The sequence below is a fragment of the Astatotilapia calliptera genome, chromosome 5, assembly GCF_900246225.1.
Source record: "Astatotilapia calliptera chromosome 5, fAstCal1.2, whole genome shotgun sequence".
In the NCBI taxonomy this organism is placed as follows: Eukaryota; Metazoa; Chordata; class Actinopteri; order Cichliformes; family Cichlidae; genus Astatotilapia; species Astatotilapia calliptera.
In genome coordinates this window covers 25023036-25043631 of record NC_039306.1, presented here as the reverse complement: position 1 = coordinate 25043631, position 20596 = coordinate 25023036, and the positions used below count along the sequence as shown (strand labels likewise).

The 20596-nt window shown below is 41.0% G+C and overlaps 2 protein-coding genes and 1 non-coding gene across 10 annotated transcripts in view; 2 read left to right on the top strand and 1 right to left on the bottom strand.

The window, feature by feature from the left end:
- The window catches only part of LOC113022717 (tensin-2-like), a 34712-nt gene extending 24712 nt beyond the window's left edge, over nucleotides 1–10000 (top strand). For 4 of the 7 annotated variants that reach the window (XM_026168431.1, XM_026168429.1, XM_026168430.1 and 1 more), the window contains 13 exons: nucleotides 1122–1187; nucleotides 1470–1586; nucleotides 2264–3652; nucleotides 3766–3916; nucleotides 4014–4876; nucleotides 5013–5144; nucleotides 6406–6498; nucleotides 6701–6778; nucleotides 6891–6968; nucleotides 7060–7228; nucleotides 7391–7459; nucleotides 7731–7760; nucleotides 7949–9998. In XM_026168431.1, coding sequence (XP_026024216.1) covers nucleotides 1122–1187; nucleotides 1470–1586; nucleotides 2264–3652; nucleotides 3766–3916; nucleotides 4014–4876; nucleotides 5013–5144; nucleotides 6406–6498; nucleotides 6701–6778; nucleotides 6891–6968; nucleotides 7060–7228; nucleotides 7391–7459; nucleotides 7731–7760; nucleotides 7949–8093 — 3380 coding nt within the window. In that variant the 3' untranslated portion in view covers nucleotides 8094–9998. Of the gene's footprint in view, nucleotides 1–1121; nucleotides 1188–1469; nucleotides 1587–2263; nucleotides 3653–3765; nucleotides 3917–4013; nucleotides 4877–5012; nucleotides 5145–6405; nucleotides 6499–6700; nucleotides 6779–6890; nucleotides 6969–7059; nucleotides 7229–7390; nucleotides 7460–7730; nucleotides 7761–7948 lie in introns of all 7 variants that reach the window. The other 3 variants (XM_026168427.1, XM_026168426.1, XM_026168428.1) reach the window with 3 other exon arrangements.
- trnaq-uug (transfer RNA glutamine (anticodon UUG)) lies at nucleotides 9463–9534 on the bottom strand. The gene has a single exon. It is a non-coding gene; the product is annotated as a tRNA-Gln (tRNA).
- A 4995-nt stretch (nucleotides 10001–14995) lies between the features above and the next one.
- Nucleotides 14996–20596, top strand: part of LOC113022716 (vitamin D3 receptor B) — a 30344-nt gene continuing 24743 nt past the window's right edge. Inside the window, exons 1-2 of one of the 2 annotated variants that reach the window (XM_026168424.1) lie at nucleotides 14996–15509; nucleotides 15799–15872. The gene's annotated coding sequence lies outside the window, so the exon portion shown is untranslated. Of the gene's footprint in view, nucleotides 15510–15798; nucleotides 15873–16969; nucleotides 16993–20596 lie in introns of those variants that run through there. The other variant, XM_026168425.1, reaches the window with a different exon arrangement.

Below are 20596 nucleotides of genomic sequence, written 5' to 3'. Positions count from 1 at the left end.
AATGCCCAGCTTCATACAAACTACTGACTACAATTTTGACTTGCTGCAACGAAATTTCTACAAATTGGACTAGCCTGCTGCATCATAATTTTTTTCACTTTGATTTTTGAGGTGTCTTTGACATGGTGATAATTTTCTTCCCATCCAACGATGTGGCATCCTTTCTTTCACATTACCCAGTCATATCAGGACAGATATCCAGCATGATTTTTTTCCCTGTTGAGATCTGATTTATTTTCAAAGTGTTTCTCGACTTTTTTGAGCAATCACAAGCTTTTTATGTCACTCTTAATTGAATTTTCTTTTAAAACTGGAGCATTAGCCAAACTTTTTCTTCTGTAACTGTTAGTAAAGCTCATAACATAATTACTGTTGAAATGACTTGTGCTCTTTGAAATGTCCACATATAAAGACATTAGCTACAATGGTTCTGAAAAGGAGCATTTACTGTCTGTAACTCTATTCCTGTAATTATGTGCATAGCACCCCCAGCAGGCTTACTTGATGTTTACTTGCTGTGTGTGGTTGTAAAACTTTAGTCTGTGTCATTGTTGCCGCCCTTTGCGATCCCTTGGCTCCACCCCATCTTCAAGGGGAGTTAGTACTGTTAGTACTCTAAATAACTGCAGCATGGTTGTTTAGACTCTGCCTCACAGCATAAAATATTACAAAAAGGAAACTTTCTGCTGCATAATTCTGCTGCAAACTTGAAATTGTTTACATGACTGTATTATTCAAGACCCACTTATTCCTCAGACCATTGTTTTGTTTGTCTTCAGAGACAAATAGCAAAGGACAGCGTCAGCTTAGATGAAACAGAAATGGTTTAACGTGGTTCACTAAGCAGCAGTCTAAGGACAGTACCTCTAAGTGCTACATGCTGACTCATGCATAAAATATACAACTAATATTAAATCCACACTTATGTATGAAACTAAAAAACAAGCTAATTTTAGATAGACTTCTATGATGTGCCGTGCTCTGTTTCCTTTTTTGGCCTATTTATTTCCATTATGCTGAGAGTAAAAGCAAGTATCTTTATTTATTTACTTTGTTTTGGTGTCTCTCTGTAGTTACGGTCTGGATATTTTAGTCACTCCTTTATGTTTGCCTTTCTGTAGATGACAGGTTCCCCCCTGATGCTACAGTGGAGTTTATCTTCGCTAATGGACCAGAAAAAATAAAAGGTAAATATCACTGTTACCTGCATATCTTTGAATCATTTCATGCATTCCTCGCACCCAGTCTCTTCTTTCTCATTTTAAATTAAGTTCAACACTTCATGGTTCTATTCTACGGCATGAAACTCCTTGATTTTAGCTTCTGCTATACCAGCAGGCTTAATACAATAGCTATATAAAGTAAAAACAATACACATACAGGACACCACTCATAAATACTAATAAAATCTAATATATTAGTAATGAGCTATGTGTAAATATGTTTCAAATAAAAACTTTGTGTTTGAGGTCAAGAATACCACCAGAATGACACCTCCATCAAAGTGGAATATAACACCTCGGATCCTGTTGTCAGATGGGACTCCTATGAGAATTTCAATCTGCATCATGAAGACAGCATGGAAAGTAAGAAATGCTTTACATATACATCTAAGATCTACAGCCATGGTCAAATTCTGTTAAGTCTTCTGTTTTATTTAATAAAAAATCATCTAGTCCTTACCAGGGCTTAAAATGAGATAAATACAACCTCAGATCAACTGCAGACGCAGTCCAATGAAACACTAAGTACACTCCATGATTCAGTAGCTTGTAGAACCACAATTAGCAGTGATAATATGCAGTAATCATCTTTGGTATGACTTTATCAGTCTGTCACATAGTTGTGGGGGAATTTTGACTCACTCTTTTTTACAGCATTTCTTCAGTTCATTGACGTTTGCAGACATTCATTTATGCACAACTCTCTTAAGTTCTCACCACAGCATTTCAACTGGATTGAGGTTTGGACTAATTTTCCCCTTAATTTCTCTAGAAACAGTAATATACTTATTTTTTGACACACTGTTTCTTCATTTTAGCTCAATATTAGTCGGATAAATAATGACCCAGTGTAGTATGTCATATTCTGTAGTTCATCTGAGGTTGTAGTTACCTATTTTTTAGACCTGCTAATGACTGGATTCTTTTTCTTGAGTCCTGAAAGAAACATTAGAATAGAAAGAAGGTGAGCTTTCTTCATATTTTGACTATGGGCTTTAGATAAAGAAGGAGGAATCAGATTTCCATCTTGTTTTTATTAGATATCTTTCATACAAGGGGACCGCTGGATGGAAGCTTATACGCCCAAGTGAGGAAGCGACGTGGACCAGGAGCAACTGCCTCACCAGCATCAACCAATGGCTGCCTCACTACCAGCCCAACAGTGAAGACTCAAACTTCCACCCAATCCAAGACTCTCACCTACACCTCAAATTCCAGCTACTCCTCAGTCCCCTCTGATCACCTGGCTGACACCGCTCTATCCATTAATGAAAGAGATAATATTGACTATCCATTGAGGAGAAGCAATAGGGAAGACGAAACAAAAGAGAAGACAAGAGGAAAAGAAAGGGACAGAGAAACAGCTATATTAGATGATACAGACCCATTGGGTCCTGGAGGGCTGAGACGAGAGCACTTGTGTTGCGGACAAGCAAGTATAAAGTGTGGTGACATGGGGTTGGAGAGGGACAGAGAGCCCTGTCTTCCCAACAGTCACTGTCTTGGACGTTGCAAAAGCATTAAAAATCATCCAAAAAGTCAAACTCTGCCAGTTTTACCATCCAAATCAGTGTCCCCTCATCCTCATTCAGCTCATATGGAGCTATGTCATCGCCACAGTGTCCATCCTCTACCAGAGTTGCCATGGGAACGTTCAACTCCACCTCTACCTCTACCTTTTGTCCATAGGCCATGTTACCCTTATTCCACTCGCGATCATGCACACCCACACAGCCACACCCTGCCAGCCTCAAATAGACTCTGCACTGGGGAAGAGTGTCACCTTCTTCATTATTCCAGCCACATCCCAGCGTCTCATCTATCCAACCAGCCGCAGCCATCAAGCCCTTACAGAGAGATGTTCTTTGGCTCTCCTGCACAGTCCTCTGGTTGTCCCTGGCAAGACTGCTCCTGCAGACGTGAACATCACTCAGCCTCACTTAAAACAATACACTCAGCTTACCCAGACCAATCAGAAACAATACACTGGTCTCAAGGAACAGGTGTACCTCCACAATGGGAAACTGAAAATCCATGGGACATAGCAAGAGAGGCAGAATTTTGGCAGTGCAAATCCAATACGCCTGTATTTCATCTCTACCAACCCTCTCTGGACCGAGGTCCAAATCTAGAGCACCCTAGATTTGTTGTTGCACCTCACCAGAACTACCCAATCCCCCAGTCACTAATAGATATACGGGATGGAGCCAGCAGTGGATACCACACGCCCTTACAGCCACGCCACTCCTGTCCCTGCTCACCTTATGAGTCATCTCCAGCTGAAAGCCATGAGAGTCGAGGTTATGCCTCAGGATATCACTCTGGATCAGCCTCCCCTCTACCTGCTAATAGCCCATCACCTGCAAAAGGAAAGCTGCCCGAAACCCCACTGGGATCCAGAGACCAAATGCACAATGAGCATCGCAAAGGTAGAGGAAAGGACTAAGTGGATGGGTTAACATGCTTTTTTCCCCTTCTTTTATCATCATCACTCTCTTATGTTATACTTTCATCTCATATATTTTAATCTCTCTTATCAAAGTCGAAAAGGCCAAGACAGACACAGAAGATGAGATATCCCAACATTCAGAAACTAAGTCTGATTCTAATGGACAATCAAGCACCCCTGGACCAGACTCTGACCATGACTACACACTGATTGGTAGCAGCAGCCCCACACACACAGAAGACAGGTGAGTGAAACTTTGCTTTCTGACATCTCACAATTCTGGAAAATACAGCTACATATAAAGATATGAAGAAAATTATCATATGTGGTCTTTTCATTAGTGTAAATGTCGACAGCCCTTCTCAAAGCCAAGACACATCAACACCTGAGGAGTCCAGCGCAAGTAACAAAAATGTGAAACCAACAGAAACACAAACTCAAGGTTCAATCATACCTGTCAACCCCGTGCAAACATCAGGTGAGTCTTCTGAAAGTAGCAGTCCTGATGGTAAGCTTGGAGCAGTCAAGGTAACGGGACATGCACATGGATCTAACACATCACATGCTTCAAGCTATGCAACTGTCATTATCACCCCAGTTCAAGTGCAACTCAATGGTTCTGCCCTCCCTAATGATAGCCCATCAGACAGCAGCAGAGGTGTATCCATAAATCCAGCAACTAGTTTAAGTTCTAGCCCTTCCACCACTTTCCCAAATTCTCCTATTGGTTCCCCGGAGCTACAGTCTTCTCCTCTGCGCTCCTCATCTGCTACAGACACAGCAGGACAAAGCTTGACTCCAGACAGAAACAGCTCAGCTGACACCAAACCGCCTTCACCTGTTCCCGATGGATACCATACACCAAACTTTCCCTCAGCATCCTATTACTACTCATTACTAAATGTCCCCCATGTTCCATACACTGGGTACACTGCAGTCACTATCCCCACCATCCAGCCACCGCTCCCAGAGAAGAAACGCTTTTCCACAACAGCAGGATCCCTAAATGGACACAACTCTCTAATTCGGGCTTCCTCAGCTCCTTCCCCCACACATCATGTTACTTTCTCCCCTGCTGTTGGAGAGCAGAGGAGGGGGTCTGCACAGCACAGCTGCCGGGAGGAGCCAGACATCAGGGTCAATGCTAAGTTTGTCCAGGACAGCTCCAAGTACTGGTACAAACCAGGCATCACCAGAGACCAAGGTGAGAGCTTTAATGAAACATGAATTGGTAGTATCAGGAACACTTAATACATCAGGATGGTTCGTATTTAACTCGTATTATGGTCAGTGTGTCTGTTTTGGGCCATTACATCATAGCTCTAATGTTTCTACCATAGCCATAGCTGTGTTGAAGGACAAGGAGCCAGGAAGTTTCCTCATCAGAGATAGCAATTCCTTCCAGGGTGCCTATGGCCTGGCCCTCAAGGTGGCTACCCCTCCTCCTAATGCCAACTTCTCTTGGAGCAAAGGTATCTATCATAAGTTTAGCTTGTTTATAATGCCTCAGTCACACAGGCTTAGAGACTGATCGGCGACCCCCAGGCAACCTCTCACTTGTGAACCGGTGTATTGCCCAACAATTTGACAAGCAGTTCCTGGAGGTTGCTGGCTGCTGCTGGGTGAAATTCGTTGCTGCAGCTAAAACCTCTTTGTTAGCAGCAATCTGCTAGTAACCAAGGCAATAACTGCAAACAATAATGTTTGCTGCACACAGTAGTTTGCATGGAAGGTATCAAATTGTCTGCAATCACTCACTGACTACTCGACAAGAGACAGTAAAACTTGAATGAGTGCAACACAAACTGGAAACAGAGAACCTCTGCATTCAAAGTAAAATTGTGCCTTACCACTGCAACCCATACATTTCAGAAAGCACAATGTTTACTCTGAAGGCTGACAGTTTATGTGTCTGATTTGCATATGGCTCGCAGCAAGCAGTTGGCAAGTGTTTCCATACATTTCAGCGTCTTCCATGCAAACTACAGATGTCCGGATGTTTTCAGTACAGCACTGTACACCTCTGTGCCTCAATTCCTCCAGCCCCCAACTTGGCAACTTGTTAGTGAATACACGTTTTTCCCTAGAGGCCAATGGTTGCCAAGGGCTCAATTACTGTCCTCTAGGGCACAACTTGTCACTGTAGTATTCTCCTGAACAATACGTGTCGCCACTGAGACAAAACCTCCAAATCAGAGGAAGTCAAAACCAGTGTTGCAATGTCTCCTTTTGTATTATGAGTGAATCTATGATTTTCTGCACTGATATATAGTTAAACTGTTGGTAATAAATAAATAAATCAGATCCTGGGTGAAGTTACAAAAGTTGAGAGGTGCATAATCAGCCGAAATGACCACTTGCGCCAAAGAATGTATGGCACTTTTGCTATGCAGTGTTGTTTGTGAGGTTGAAAATGGCTGGTATAAAGGGCCCATAAAGCATGCAAACTGGAACACAGAAAGAAATAAAGAAATAAAATGGACATTTACCAAAGCATCTAAAGACACACTGATGGCTGCATTTTGAAAAACGCCAAATAAATTATTTTGTGATGGTGATACAGTGTGTTAATGTATTAAAATGGTTCATGGTGAACATAATAAATATAATATGGTCAGAATAAAAGATATCAGCTACATTATGCTGTATTTTCGTTTATGTTTATAGAAGATTTTTGGCAGCAAAACAAGCCCTTTTTCATCCTTCCTTCCTTTTCAATCTCCTGTCTCCCAGGGGATCCTCTGGAACAGCTGGTGAGACACTTCCTGATCGAGTCTGGGCCGCGAGGAGTGAAGATCAAGGGCTGTCAGAATGAGTCCTACTTTGGTTAGTTACACTGTAGATGCAAATGCTGCCATTTATTTCACAATTTCAGTGTTGTGTGAGAAACTTAGCATTTTAATCTACATACAGTTTTTGAATATTTACTATATTCCAAGCCTCAATTTTCTGTGTTTTAATCCCTTCTAATCTGTCACATTTGCAATCTTCTTACCTTTTTTTTTTTTTTTTTTTTTTTTTGTCTCAGGAAGTTTATCCGCCTTGGTGTACCAGCATTCAATTACTCCCATCTCTTTGCCATGTCCTCTTCACATCCCAGAAAAAGGTATTAATTGTTTAATTAGATTTCAACTAAATCTATTATGCGAGAACAGTTAAATGCTCTTCTATGAATAGGAGGCATTTTACAGCCTTAAATGAAATTCACCATGTTTCAGATCTGGTTGGGGAGCTTCAGGAAATGCAGAGTGCAACAAATACCAGCACTGCAGCTGAGCTCCTCAAACAAGGAGCAGGTACTTCTCAAGCTCCATATTTTCACAATGTTGACCTGTAAGAATAATATTAATAATAATAATAATCTTTGTCATTTCCCTAATGAACCAGCGTGCAACGTCCTCTACCTGAACTCTGTGGAAACAGAGTCGTTAACTGGGCCCGAAGCAGTTTCTAAGGCAACGAAGTTCACTTTGTCTCTGAATCCACGCCCAGTGGCAACCATGGTCCACTTCAAAGTGTCCTCTCAGGGTATCACACTAACCGACAGCAAGAGAAGGTACTTATGAATCACTACAATGTTACATATTAGGAAGAGCGTCAGTTTCACTTAATGAGTATTATTTGTAAATTTTGTGGTATTTGTTATTGTATTAAACAATCATAGGAAGTATTAAGTCTTTCTTTCATGCCAGACTTAATGTTATGTATGTTTACACAGGCTATTTTTTAGGAGACACTACCCAATCAACAGTATCACCTTTAGCAGTCTTGATCCTCATGATCAGAGGTGGGTCGTTAAAACTAAAACCAGTTTTATCCATGTTAATAAAAAACTACCCTTGTTTCTATGTCACTGTTGATTATCTTTAGTAAAGGTGGGAACAGACGTGTGTTTGTCGCTGCTGTAATGACTTATATTTTTCTAATATAAGTTCTCTTTGTGAGTTGCATATTCGCTTTTTTATGTGAGAAATGGATGTATATTGCTACTCTTTTCCCTAGTAAAACAGTCTCTGTGTTCTTGTCACTTTGTCTCTATTTGTGTACCCGTGCTTCAGGTGGACTAATTCTGATAGCACGTCAAGCAAGTAAGTGCTTGTGTGGCAGTGTTTTTCCCTTATCAGTGACAATACCAGCTGGCACTATGTGCTTCTTTGCATGGCAATTGATCACCATTGGATTTGCTACTCGATTTTCAAAAGAAAATTGACTTTCCCTCAGTGTTAAATGGGGTTTGCTTTTTCTTTTGACCTCTTGTGTCTGCCCTCTGGTGCAGGATGTTTGGCTTTGTGGCGAGACGGACAGGCACTGCTACAGAGAATGTGTGTCACCTGTTTGCAGAGATGGACCCCGAGCAACCAGCTGTAGCAATCGTCAACTTTATCAACAAAGTCATGCTGGGACCACAGCTACGGAGATGAGAAAAACTGAGAATTTTTGGGGGGAAAAAAACCTCTCTGAACTGTTAGGGATCTGGGGAAGACATTAAAATGGTTTTTGACATATTTTCTCATGAAGTGTGTGTATATACCATTTTTGTTTGTGTTTATACAATTTGCATCACTGTGCTTGGCTGTATGACTGTTTTTATAAGAGAATCTAATTCTGACAAATCACTGCTCTGTAGGTCAAAGTATTATTTAGAGGAATAGCCAGTGATTGACCGAAACTTGGTGATATTTGCTGAATAAGACTGAAAAAGAGATTTAATTGGTTTTGTGTTTGTATCTTTTATTTTTATTATTGTTGTTAAAATCATTTATGTTATCATTTTTCAAACTGTTCACATGATGAACAAACTTTTGAAACTGCATGAGCAAGCATCCATGTTATTTTCCTAACATTTTCCATACATCAGTATCAAAAGCTGAAGAAAAAGGGCTCAGAATGTGGCAGGAAGTAAGAGTCATGTGTTCAAGGGTAAACTGGTATAGTTGCACTTATGAAACACTGGAAAGAGTAAAGCAAGTAGATTCATGAAAGTGTGTATTCTGATGATCTAAGGCAAAGGTGTGGCTGCAGTTTAACTCACTCATTACATATAAATGTGAAACATTATCAGTTTTGTTCTCACAGCATGAATACTAATAAAGGTCTAACTACAATAGAGCATTATGTTAACCAGAATTTAAAATGCAGACTATCTAGCAAAAAATTTTGTAATGTAAAATATAATCTTAAAATAGATTTTAACAAACATGCAGTAAGTTAAGAGGTCATAAGCATTACATGAATATGAACAACTTTTCTTATGTTGGTAATGTCATAATAAAAGCGCTTAGAGAAGTTTTTAGTTAATAATCACTTCATGAGTGAACTGTTTCACTTAAAACCAAAGACTATTGTGATATTTTGAACTGTTGTTTTTTCTTTTTTGAAATACATTTTTCATTTTGCTATTTGTGTTTTTTCTGTACACTGAAACAGTATCGAGGTGACTTCAGCACAATTATTATTTGTCATATTGGATTTTTATGTACAAGAAGTAATATATTTTAGGTGTCTGAGGTGGTGAAAAGAATGATGTATGTCATATCTGACAAGAACATTAAAGCAAGTGTTCTGAAACCAAGTAGTGTCTTCATAATTAAAGTTATAAGTTAGGCACATCTTGAGACAATTTCAGTTTAAAGGATCATCTTCTCTGTGTTACTTACAAAGAACAGGTGATAGCTTAGTTGTGACGTTCTAATTGCAAACATCTGGCTGCCGGTTTGATTTGGTACATCTCAGCCTTTGAACGCATAATTTAGGCACGACAGGAATCACAACGCATCGATTAAAAGGACGAGGTCCCACCGAGATTTGAACTCGGATCGCTGGATTCAAAGTCCAGAGTGCTAACCATTACACCATGGGACCGGTTACGTTAACGCTGCGCACATACGGCTTCAAGTACACGTATATATGTTTCATCATACTCTCTCCCAATGTCAGCACTGGTAATAATTACGCTGTTAACCTGTCGTTTAGGATTAAACACATTAGTTCTCCGGTTATATCTTGCCTAACGTTGGGCTTTTCGCTGCAACTATCTGGTGTTCGGACACTGCTGGATACACACATATATACGTATATATAAAGCTAACCAAGCTAACAATCATAGCTTCAGAGGCTTGACCGTGTCGGAATAAGAAACAAAAGCTAATTCGTTATATTCGAAGCATCAATGTAAAGATGCAAACTGTCCACCACGTCTGCCTAACCGACATGTTTGATAAAATCAATACAATCCTGTATCGTACGGGATAATCACTTTAGAATCTAGCTAGCTACTCGTTATCCGATACGACTTGACAAAATAAAAGCGTCGTTTTCAAAATAAAGTTTCCCCAATTTCATTAGCGCTAAGTGTGGATTCAGTTAAATTTATAAACTAATATACCGTGAAGCTTTATGAATGTGAAAAGCGAGGCTTTATTTCTAACCAATAGCATTATAGGTGAGAAATATTACATACATTTGAAATTATTAATCCAAGAAAATAAGTCGCAAGCCATTAACTCAAATCGACACTAGAAGCGCCATGGACATAGTGTACTGAGGTAAGGGTTTGTGTAATGAACATAACGACACAGTAACTACATCAGGTGTTCCAGGGTACTTGATAACCGCACACCTATGTATTTTTCAAGCCCAGTTGTTTAGCAGGTTCTCTGTCCAATATTCAAATTTTAAATCACCTGAAAGGGTTGAGAGCCATAAGTTGCTTATGCTTGTGTATTTTTCCCCCGTTCGTTTCTTTGAAACAACAAAAGGCTTCTTTGTCACGATTGCTGGAATAAGCTCAACTACTGCATAAAAATGAATTTTTCTGGCAGGCACGCAGGGATTTATGGCTGAATAGCTCTATGCTGCTCTGAAGCAATGTAACCCTGTGGGCTTTAGTACTGTTGCTTTGTTATATCACAAGGACCCACGTGTGACGAGTAGACATGTCCTTCCTGATTCTTCCAGAAGAGGGAACTAGAGGAACTTTAATAAGCAACTGGATCTCCACATTGCTGCTCCTGGCGAGGTTCTGAAGGGAAAACAGTACAAGTCCAGGATTTCTCTTTAAGATTTTTTGTGAATAAAAACATGCTTGGTCTCGCCGCACCCTAGTCAAGAAGCGGATCATGTAACAACTCACGTAACTGTCTTCAATGTGTGTTTGCGTGTGCGTGGCTTATAAAGTCCAGGAACAGCTTCCATGTCCTAACGCCCAACCCCGAGTAATTATTTAAAAAAATACATTTATAAAATACATTTTAAAAAATGAAGCTGAAAAAGGAATTTATAAAGTCAGAGAGTGAATGCAGACTAAAGATCACTAAAGTCTAAGTCACATATAATAAGAACTGCATTTGTTTTGTTGACTTCAACAGACCATACAAACAAAGGTACATTAAAATTAGTATATAGTAGTACAGGTACTGAAGGTGGAATGGGCAAAGGCGATATTCAGTTATTAATTTACCAGACTGATGGTTATACTGTTCTGAACCTGCTAGCTCTGCAAATTAAATTCTAGCAGCGATTTTAAATTATAAAAAAAAAAAAACAGAAGAAGAAGAAAGCAAAGTTGAGAACTGGGTTGCTTTTGGTCCTGCCTGACTTTATTGCTCTCCTTCACGCACCTCCTGTGGTAAATGTCCTAGAGGGATGGCCATTTATTGCTGCTGAAAAACAGTGCTGTTTACATCACCTGCTGTATAGTTTTACAGTTCAGCATGGCGCAGCCCGGACACCATGCAGTGATGCAGCTGCTGCAGTTACTCTCATTCAAGCAGATTCAAAGGTTCTAAAGATGTTCAGAGCCATGTTGAATTTGATGTTTACATTACCCAGTAATACTGAGCCAAAGGAATCGAAAAGTGCTGACTCCACGTCACACATATTGATCATGTTGTTTCCTCCTTGTCCTTGCTGCTTCCTGAATCCCAGCATCATGCCTTTCATCTTCCCCTGTCACCGGGGCTCTTCTTTCCTGGCAATGGCCGCATTTACTTCCACTCTCATCACTTGAAACCATATCACAAGAAATATGTGGATGGATTTACATCTCTACATAAAAATGTATTTTTTTCATAACATGACTATATTTTTATCCAAAACTGTCAGATTTATGTTTTTGATTTCTGCATCCAGATATGTGTTTTGTGGTTTTCTTTTTCTCAAAAACTGGACTGTTGCTTAGGTGCAGAAATATTTAGACTTTTTTCTTCGTCAGTGAGAACTGTGGCGGCTGTTGTGTCATTCTCAGACCGATAAACATGAGGCTCTGCCACAGATATGTGTGATCACTGAGAACTGCCGTAGGTGTTAGCATGCACTGCTGAGAACAACAGTGGAGGAAGTGCCCATTTTCACCACCAGTAGCCTGCCTGTCACCAAGTATAGGATTCACTTGCACATAATGGTGCTCAGACACGGTCCCCTGTGGATGAGGGGAATATTATGAATGCTTTGTTGTAATCAACTATCTTCGCACTTACAGTTTGTTGCTTTTCTCTCTGAGAGACAGTGCATTGTGGGGTTAAAGTGCTGGCACCCTTAGCTGAGCTGCTGCTTGTCTAAAGTGCCGACCGTCTACACTGCCTGGGGGAAGTGAGCCCATGAGGGCTCTGACCAGCAGCCCGAGGCATGCGATGATGACAGATGTAAGTGGAACAGGGTGGCAGTGCCTCAAGCAGGATATCCTGAGTTTCATAGGCATAACATGGATGCATGCTGCATTGCACAGCAGGACATCTACTAGCTGATCAACACATGATTTCACAATCTAGCTCCAAAAGCTCTCAGGTACTTTACATGATCTGGTGGACCCAAGGCCACTCTTGATCACTCTGGATAATTGAGTACTGTTAGATATACTATTTCTTCTTCTTCTCAAAAGACATGTAGAATGTGTTTGTTTGGGCAGACACATTTGGCATTGCTGGGCTTTCCTTGGAGGCTCTGCAATTGCTGTCAGACCTCTGAGCCTGTCCCTTAGACGTCCTCTGTAATTTATTAATTTTCCACTTTCAGTGCATCAGCACTATTTTGCACAATAGATTTTACTTGTGGCTATAATAAAAATATCATAATGCATTATAATATACAAAGTGCACATAAAGCCCCATTGCAGTTTGGCTGTGTGATCAGCTGGTGTCCTGGCATAATAGCCAAAAGTGAAATCGAGCTGTCCTTAGAGCATATTTCAGTTTAAGCGCTGTTACTATGAAAGTTATTTATGTGTCTGCACTAGTGCCACGAAAACTATTCCCATAGTTTTAGTGGGTCAGTGTTTCTGATTTATTATTTCCACTCTCCTGGTTTCCAAACAGCAAGCCAGCTCACGGAGAAGGGCCGGAGCATTTGAGGACACAAAATGGCTGGGCCAGGATACATGTCTGACATGGGTGCTGTGGAGCCAAATAAACCCCTTGCAGCAGAATGGCTTGATCTAGTGCTGGTGCCAGACTTGGAAATAGCCCAAGCCACAGGACAAGGATCAACTCTCCATGAGCATTAACCTAACACCCACACACTTTACTACCAGTTACTGCACATGAATCAACACCTAATAAGCTTATGACACATATCTAAGGTGCTGGCGGGCTCTGGATATGCTAGTTCTGCGGTGCAGATAGAAAACCTGGCATAAAAACATCTGTAGTCGACAATGAACTCTGCACATACCTTTGGGTTTTATGGTTCAAGTCAAATTATTTAGTGGTCTGTGGCTAATCCTTGCCAAACAGGGGGTACCAAATGTAAAAACCTTCAGACAAGGAATGGACCAGAATATTTAGGGAATGTTTGTTGCAAAAAAAATTCTTGCTGTTTTAGAGCCAAAGCTATACTCGCAGGGGATTTAGAAAACAGAACAGCAGTGCACAATATACTGTGGCTCGAGCACTGTTAGATCAATGCAGAGATAATTGGAAGGCTTGTGAGGCAGCAAAGTACGTGATACAATCTGATGAACAGAGGTGGCTATGCAACATGTCCATGTACTTTGTAAGATAGGCCTATGTGTGTGTGTGTGTGTGTGTGTGTGTGTGTGTGTGTGTGTGTGTGTGTGCCTGTATTATCATTTCAAGGTAGCACAAACAAGTAATATATAAAATGGTAAAGCTCATGCACAATATATTCTAAAGCGGTATTATTTTTTACAGTAAAACACAGGCCTTGTAAAGCGGCAAAAATTACACTTTACGACTTGAACAGGAGCTTACAAAGTATCATATTCAAAGCTGCACTGACATCGACATTCTTTTTGTAATTGGCACAGATCTACCGCTTGTTTTTACAATTAGTTGGAAAAGGATACTTGGGACCGGATAGGCCGCCTCTCTTTTTCCCTCTCCCCTCCACATCTAAGACCTTTATGGTGTTTACATTACAGACACACCTCTGACCTTCACTCAGGCCCCCCACTGCTGGCCCTAATACCACACACACCACCACCATTTTAACTACATCCCAGAGATTATTTACGCACAAAGCCGGTTTCCGAAGAAACGTCACTCAAATTACGACAAAATAAACAAATGAATACAAAATAAATAAATGCACTAGAGCACAAGATACTGACCGTATTTTGCTTGTGAAAGCGTGTAGTGGAGGTGTGTAATCGTCTAGGGGTTTTTTGGGTTGGGTTTTTTTTTAGCACACTCGGCCACCGCTGGTGTATTGTAAATGTATGGCAACATCGCCATGCAGCGACGTTGCGTCTCCAGCCTACCAGTGTACTGCAGAGTAGACACACCCCTCCGATACGCACGCCTCATTGCACACATCTGCGAAGTGTCAAAAAATTCGCGGGGTTAAATTCATAAAATAAAAGATTTAGAGCCAGATTGAACTCTTGTTATTGTTTCAGATGTGTGTTATTGTTTGCGATGCTGTTGTGGCAATATTTACGTTTTTAATCAATATTGTTCATATTGCACGTAGCTGCAAACAAAGACATTCCTGTGTAGGTGAAAAAAACACGGCCCGGGAGAGGCAATTTCCACCTATTGGGACGACATACCGTGTCTAATGTTAAGCACGGTAATCCCCACACCGGGTCTCCGTTGAATCAGAGATCACAGACAAACGGTGTCGCTTTAAACCTCACGCGGTCAAAGTTGTTTACCTCTTCGTTACCTTTGACGTCACGACACACCCCTGTTTGAGGGGGACGGAACTCCGAGTTATTGGCACCGGAGCCCACCGAACAGATTAGAGCTTGAGAGACGCGTGGCCAACCACAACGGAGGAGACAAATCAAGCCCAAGCGTGATTGGTTGCCGTAGGGGCTGGGGGGGAAATCCCTCTTTCCCGTAGAGGTCCTAGGGAGGGGGCGGTGCATAACAAAAAAAGAAAAAAAGTAATGGCCATCTATTTGGGTCCTGAAGAAGGAGGGATAGCCTAAATCTCGTCGGAGTATCGTCGCTGTTATTGCGTTATTATCATTTTGGCACGTGCATTTGTCTGTTGAGTGATACCCAGTTGCGTGTTAACCGTTTCCCCCGCAGCTCGTTCGTTGCGCTCGGCTGCAGAACGGTTAATGGGCTGGCTGAACTTGGTGCCGCGTTTTAGGGTTAAAGCAGCCAAGCTAGCCACGCTAACGTTAGCTACTACCGCGGCTGCTGTGAGAGCCAACGTCTGGAAGGGCGTACGAGTTTAACGTTTTCTCCCCGAAGTCTCCACACGTTTCTGAGTTTAGTGCCGCGCGCTCGTCTTCTCTTTCTAAGCTAACCTGCCTCTCGTCAACATGGAGGGGACATACTTTGCAAGAGCATGAAGACGACGACTACGACGAACGACGACTAAAGAGGATTAAAAACAACTCGGTCTTGATGGGGAAAAGTTGAGCTGAGGTATGAAACTCGCACACACAGGAGGAATGTTAAGGTCGAGAGTTGAGTTGTTGTGATTTCAGTCGCTCGAGACTTTAGAAGAAACTGATTTAGCGCAGTTTCACTCTGTGGCTCTATCACGGTGTTTGTTCCCGCACTCAACGCTATATGATTACCCCTGAGTATGTACGTTGCTGTTGAAAATAGTTCAGCGTTACATAAACAAGAGTAACTGCAGGTCAGGTACTGTTGGAAAAGGCCCACTCAGTGACTTGCGTCTTGCACTTTTTTTTGCTTTTCTGTTAAACAGGATTAAGAACTTGGGATAAATTGAAGAAGGGTTTCACGTCTTACCTATTGTGCAAGGACATGCTAAAGCGTCAGGTGAGACCTTTCTTTCTCTTTTGTTTTTTAAATCATACTTTGCAATGTGCAATAGTATATTGGTACACTAAGAAATTATGCAACTTTGTTCATACGCAAAATTTCCCATAGTGTCTAGATGGTTTTTTTTTTAACATGGACCCGAGTGATTATAAGTTAATTACCCCATGACAAGTTAAATAAATTTTCAGTGAAAGCGTCAGTAGTTTTTAAATTTTGGAAAGTTACCTAAATCAGTCACAGTCCCAAAACTAAGGTGTGTTTATATGCAAAAGTGAATATCAGGGTTACTTAAAATTTATTGTTATATGTCCCCATAAAAACTTTTACAGAGTGAAAATATTAATATTAAATTGCTGCTTTCTTATTCACCTTTAATAACAAACTGATATCAGCTGACATTTTATTGGCTCAATAAGAACATGATAAGATACTGAGAAGCTGCAGTGACTTGATGTACTTGGTGTACAATTCAGCTTTCCTGTCACATAGCTTACAGCTATAGTGTTCCTGTGCTACTACTGTTATGTGAGCATGGGAGCAGAATCCCTTTCACTGTAACACAACACATACTGCTTTCTGCTTGGCTGGAATTATTTATACTACTACACCTTAAGCACTCACATTAATAGTAATGGGGAATGGAGCCATTTAAGAATAATGACACCATTAATTAACACAAGCCTCCTGTCTCTTTCAAGTCTGAAATTTTAACAACCTTCTGCTCACAGGTTGCCTACCACTGTTCTTCATTTAACTAACTTATGGGTCCAGGTAAAACTAATAGCAAGGGGTATATATACTGCTTATTTTCCCAGTGGGCTCACATTTATCCATTTTTGATGAAAAAATGGGAGATACACACTTGTTCACTTTATTACATACATATAGCTGTAAATTCTATTCCAGGCCAATACACCAGCTCTTAGACATTTACAAAATTTCAGTTTTTGTAAATTTTGTCTAAGGTGATGATTCTACTTTATTATGTTTATTATGATGCCAGGTCTCTCTTGGAAATGGGGCAGGGATAGCTCAGTAGGTAAAGTGGTCGCCCCATGATCGGAAGGTCGGCGGTTCGAATCCACTTAACGGCTACCCTGAGGTACCCCTGAGCAAGGTACCGTCCCTACACACTGCTCCCCGGGCGCCTGCTTAGTGGGCTGCCCACTGCTTCACTGAGTGAATGGGTCAAATGCAGAGAAAAACAAGTAATTTTCCCATGGGGATCAATAAAGTATCCATTATTATTATTATTATTATTAAATGAGTTTTTAATCTCAGTGAAAATTTAACCTGGATAAATAAAGGACTAATAAAATAATTATAGAAATCAGAGTGGATTTTATTTCCACAAAATGTATGACTTCAATAGTAAACCTAAAATAGAAACTGTCCGCCTTTTGATGTCAACAGAAACTCAGAAGGTTGTAAAATTAGTGTTTTTGGATTAGACTGGATTTCTATTGAGTCTCTAATAAAGCAGCCTGTTAATGTATCAGCGTACACAACTCGCATTGTGAAATAAATGGTCTGTCTCTTTCCAGTGTCTTAACTAACATATTATTAATGATGTTCTGAATTCAAACAACTTGGAAATTTACTCAAGAACCGATATTATTTGGGTCAGGGCCTGAACTCAACCTAAATCAAGACAAACTAGGCTCGGTGACGTAAATCCTTTTTGTTGTAGGACTGAGCACAGACGGTTCGCGGGAAGCTACGAAAAGGGCCTGGTTTGTGTCATTATTTACAGTAACAGGTAGCAGGTTGTTTATGGAGGGGTATGCTGTGGTGATAGCACAACCCATTAGGTCTCCTACACACTGAAATACCCCAGCCCCCTCCTCTTTTTCATGACTAGGGTAATTGGTTGCTTCCTCTTACATGTGACCCTATAGAAAGAGAGAAGCTGCTGTGCTTTGCTGTGAAGACCCACTTATACGTACCTCTGCGCATGCACGCTTTTTGACACTTATGTTCTGTTGCCTGTAAGACTAATGAAGTGTTAAGTTCTCACTAATGTCTTTGGGTCCTCTTTTACATCTTGTGGTTGATGCTTTCTAGGCCAGAAGCATCACACAGGTAACATGATGTATATGGAGCGCATCATGCTGAAATGAATTATTCCTGGAAAGCAAACTGTGTCATTGTTTTTAACTGGGGCAGTTTGCGTGTAGTGATTTGTTTGTTTGTTTGTTTTTTCCCTGTTTATTTTAGTATATAAATAGGTAAAGTACAAAATTTTAATGGCATTGTACATTTCTTCACCTTTCAAAATCTGACTTCTTTATAGAAATACAAACAGTGAATTCTTTAAGTTTATGTCTTTTAATAGGACTATTTCCTGAATGAGAGAGAGCAGTTTATGGTGGTTATATAACCTGACATGTCGGCTAAGTGTTTTTGCATCCACCTCACCCACATGTCTGTAGTGTGTCCGGTTCTGTCCAGTTGGATTTTCTGCGTGTGTGACTCCGTGTGCTAGAGAATGTGCATTTTTCTGTCAAATTCAACATAGACATAAACAAGACTTTTGGTGTGTGTTTGAGTGGGCCTCTCCTTGCCTCGTCTCTTTCCCCTCCAGAGTCCAGCAAGGGGCCCAGCATAAGGGGGGCAGCCTGCCGTCACTGCAGCTCTCTCTCTCTCTCTCTCTCTCTCTCTCTCTCTCTCTCTCTCTCGTTACTGGCCAGCAGAGGGGCCTGGGTGTTGGGGGAGCGTGAGGTGGGGAGGGGGTTACAGAGACCATAGGGCTGGACACGGGACATGGGACCCCCCACCCTTTCCAACCCCAGTTTAGCCCATCCTGTGTGGGGCACGGGTCACCTTGTCATGTGCTATTACTGCAGCTGTAACATGCTCCCTGCGATTGTAGGAAAAGAGCATGAGATAGTCCCATGGAGGCTGCAGGAGGAAGAATGAGAGAGAGGCAAAGTGAATAGACAGGACTGGACCAGTCTGCTCAGCCGGTTGTTTAGCTGCATTACAGACTCTGGTTGTCTGCTTTGTTGTTGTTGTTAGGTCTACGTTGTCCGTTTTCTTTTTTTTTCTTTTTTTTTTTTTGGGGGGGGGGGTTCTATTGTTTTCTCTACACAGTTTCCTGCATTTATTTATTCATTATTTTTCCTAACTTAAGAGTTTTTAACATATATATAATCACAATCTGAGATTATATATCACTAATCTCAGATCTCACCTTCCTTGTTCCTTCAGTTTCCTTTTTTCATTGTGTGTCTCCCCCCCCCCCCCCTCCCAAAATGGTATTGTTGGCTTTACTCTATATACCTTTCTAAGCATGAGTCACAAGGCTGTGTATTTCCATTGTAGAACAGTCCTCTGTAGCCAGGGTCATTCCAGATCCAGTTTGTTTGATGTGTTAAGTACTCGTAGTGACCCAGCCTGAAGTATGCAGTAAAACTCATCGCCTATATTTTCTCCCTTTTCTCTCTAACTCCCTCAAAAACTCATCTTTGTCCCCCAACCCCCCCCCCCCCCCCCCACCCCCCTTCGTTGGTTTCTCTTTAACTGTATGTTTTTTTTCCCTTTAAGAAAAACTTTTGGCAGAAGAGAACAATTTCAGATTCATTTGTGGGATTGCGTCATGTGATGTAGATGGAGCATGCACATTGGACTGTGGTGCAGGTCCTCCTCTAGTTTACACCCTCACACGCTCCATAGCAATCTCTCTCTTTCTTCCAGTACTGTTATAGGTCTGGATGTGATTCTGACTCTGACTCTTATGTGTTGGGATGTGGTCTGTAAGTTCATTGCTGACATTCTTGGGACGTGATGCCAGAGATTTTTATTTCCCGCTTTCCCCTCTCTCTTCTGTATATCTGGGTGCACTTAAAATGATCCCTTCTTGAAAACGCTGTCTGGGTCCTCCCTGTTACTTGCTTTGTTATATCCTGCCCTGTCCTCAATCACGGTTCATTTCAGCGTCCAGGCTCTAATGGCATCACTTAATTAGGTTTGTTAGATGGTGGGCATGGGTTGAGGGTGTGTTTTATAATCACTTGATATTGACTGAGATGAAAGTTAATCTAACATCTGGGCTGTGTTCCAAATCTTTTTCGCAGCTGAAGTGTTATTTATTTTTCTTCTGTAAGTAACAAGGGCACCTGACAATGAAAACCAATGACCACTCTCCTGTTTGGTAATCACATACTTGTGATGCAGCTGGAAATTCAATGGCAAGAAGAACAGAGGGAAAAAAGTTATCTTATGAGTGATTTTGGACTCTTGCCATGGTCCACATTGGCACTTATCCCTGTATGAATATTTCACAGCAGCTCACACTCCCTGTAGATCCAGTAAGTGTAGCAGAAACACACAGTTACAGATACCTAGAATCACACAGGGGTACACAAAGTGGTGCATTACTATATTAATAATCCTTCATGTTTATTGTGTTACTGCATGTCATATACTAGCTCTTAAGATGTCTGCTCTCTGTGTTCCTCAGATTAACACGATCTGTATTCAAGACATCATATTTGCATTGATTGACATCAAATGTCAACCTGTTAGAAGGTGTAGTTATAGAGGTGGTCATTTGGGACACAAGGATGTGTGTGGTGCAAACACTTTGCACTAATAAATGTGATGTGGTTGTTGCCATTTTCTGAAGAAATTATGCAGACTTTGGTGGGATATTCCTCCAAGTCCTCAGAGTTAAAATCCTGCCAGGTGTTCATTAATTAACATTTAATTAAATGATTTTC